This window comes from Carettochelys insculpta, chromosome 1 (genome assembly GCF_033958435.1).
Source record: "Carettochelys insculpta isolate YL-2023 chromosome 1, ASM3395843v1, whole genome shotgun sequence".
Taxonomy (NCBI): Eukaryota; Metazoa; Chordata; order Testudines; family Carettochelyidae; genus Carettochelys; species Carettochelys insculpta.
Window position 1 is genome coordinate 144,647,206 of NC_134137.1, and position 1,506 is coordinate 144,648,711.

Genomic DNA, 1,506 nt, shown 5'->3' on the forward strand with positions numbered 1-1,506 from the left:
AGTTGCATCAGATTTTCATTGGTTAGTTCTTCTCCATGTGAATCAGAAGTTGTGTAAGTGAAAAAACAACTTCATTGTAACAATGTGTACCATTGGGGAAAATAACTTCAGAAACTCCATAATGCTTACCTTTTGCTTTATAAAATGTATAATAAATCCTATAATACTTACCAGTGGGAGACAGATCCCTCCCCTCACTATGACAAAGTGAATTAAAAAAAATCTAGATGATATTCAGCTATAAACACTAACCTTCAAAAATTCACCTTGGTTAAAGAAAGGCGATTATCATACTCCTTCTGTACATGTACTCTGGCATGAACACACACACACACACACACACACACACACACAAATACAATTGTGTTCTTAGTGACACGCTGGTTTTTCTTTTTCAGTGCCTCTGCAATTGTCTGTGTGGCTAATATGCCAACAACTGAATTGTGACATTTGTTGAAGATCTTCGGACCATGACCTCCCTCGTCAGTAGTTCTCACCTCCAGCTAGCTGCTTTTGCCTTTGGTACAACAGGCTGGATCTTATGCACTATTTCAATGGGACTCGTGGAATGGAGAGTGTGGCATGTGGCCAATACCACCATCATCTCCTCTGGAATTGCCTGGGTGGGCATATGGAAAGTTTGCTTCATCACTTACCTCCCTGTCTCCTCAGACCTTAAAGAACAGATCTGTCATAAAATGAATGACTATGATACCTCCATCCCCAATGAAATTTTTGTTGCTCAGGGTCTCCTGTTGATTGCCATGGTTGTCGGTGCACTAGGAACGGCTTCCAGTATATTTGCTCTGAGGAGCATCTATATGGGAATACATTACAAAAAATACATCATCCGTTTTTTTCTAGTGGCTGGATTCTTATACCTAGCTGCAGGTCTGTGTGTATTAATTCCAGTGAGTTGGAATTTTTATTCTGTAGTTCACAACCAAATGATTGTCTTTCCCCCTTCCTTCTACATGCCCTCCAGTCCAGTGGCTCAGGAAGTTGGTGCTGCTATTCCTGTGGGGATCATATCAGCCATTCTGCTGATGATGAGTGCAATATTTTCCTTTTCTTACAGATTTCCTGTCATCCCAAGTGGTGGGGTATAATCCCAGTAACAGAGACTTGAACTTTACCCCAGACAGGTGGAGCACAGTTAAGATATATACAAAACGTTCCAGCAACTACATATGAAAACCTTCTCTGGATCTTATTCTAACTGACAATGATGGCATTAATATTTGGGCACTTAAATCAGATCAACACCAGTAATGGTCATGGCTAGTGCATTTGCATATAAAAAAATCACCCACTATTAATTGTCACAAATTACCTAGGATTCATCAGTAAGGTGAATGGTTAATTTGTACTACTGCCTCTGACCTTGAGTATTTGTTATCACCTCTATACATGGACTTTAATAATCTATTAATGTTTGGAAAAACAAGCTGTTTAAAATGCCAAATGAATCAATGTTGTCTCATTGAATTGGGCCTCTCCACTATC

At 39.5% G+C, this 1,506-nt stretch overlaps 1 protein-coding gene across 1 annotated transcript; it reads left to right on the top strand.

Moving 5' to 3' along the window:
• Positions 1–470: 470 nt before the first annotated feature.
• Positions 471–1,300, top strand: LOC142006844 (claudin-34-like). The gene has a single exon (XM_074983341.1). The coding sequence runs from the start codon at positions 471–473 to the stop codon at positions 1,107–1,109; it is 639 nt and encodes a 212-aa protein (XP_074839442.1). The 3' UTR covers positions 1,110–1,300.
• Positions 1,301–1,506: the final 206 nt, after the last annotated feature.

What these genes read in the sequence shown, in the direction of transcription:
- LOC142006844 (XM_074983341.1), top strand. Translation starts at nt 471, where the DNA reads ATGACCTCCCTCGTCAGTAGTTCTCACCTCCAGCTAGCTGCTTTTGCC.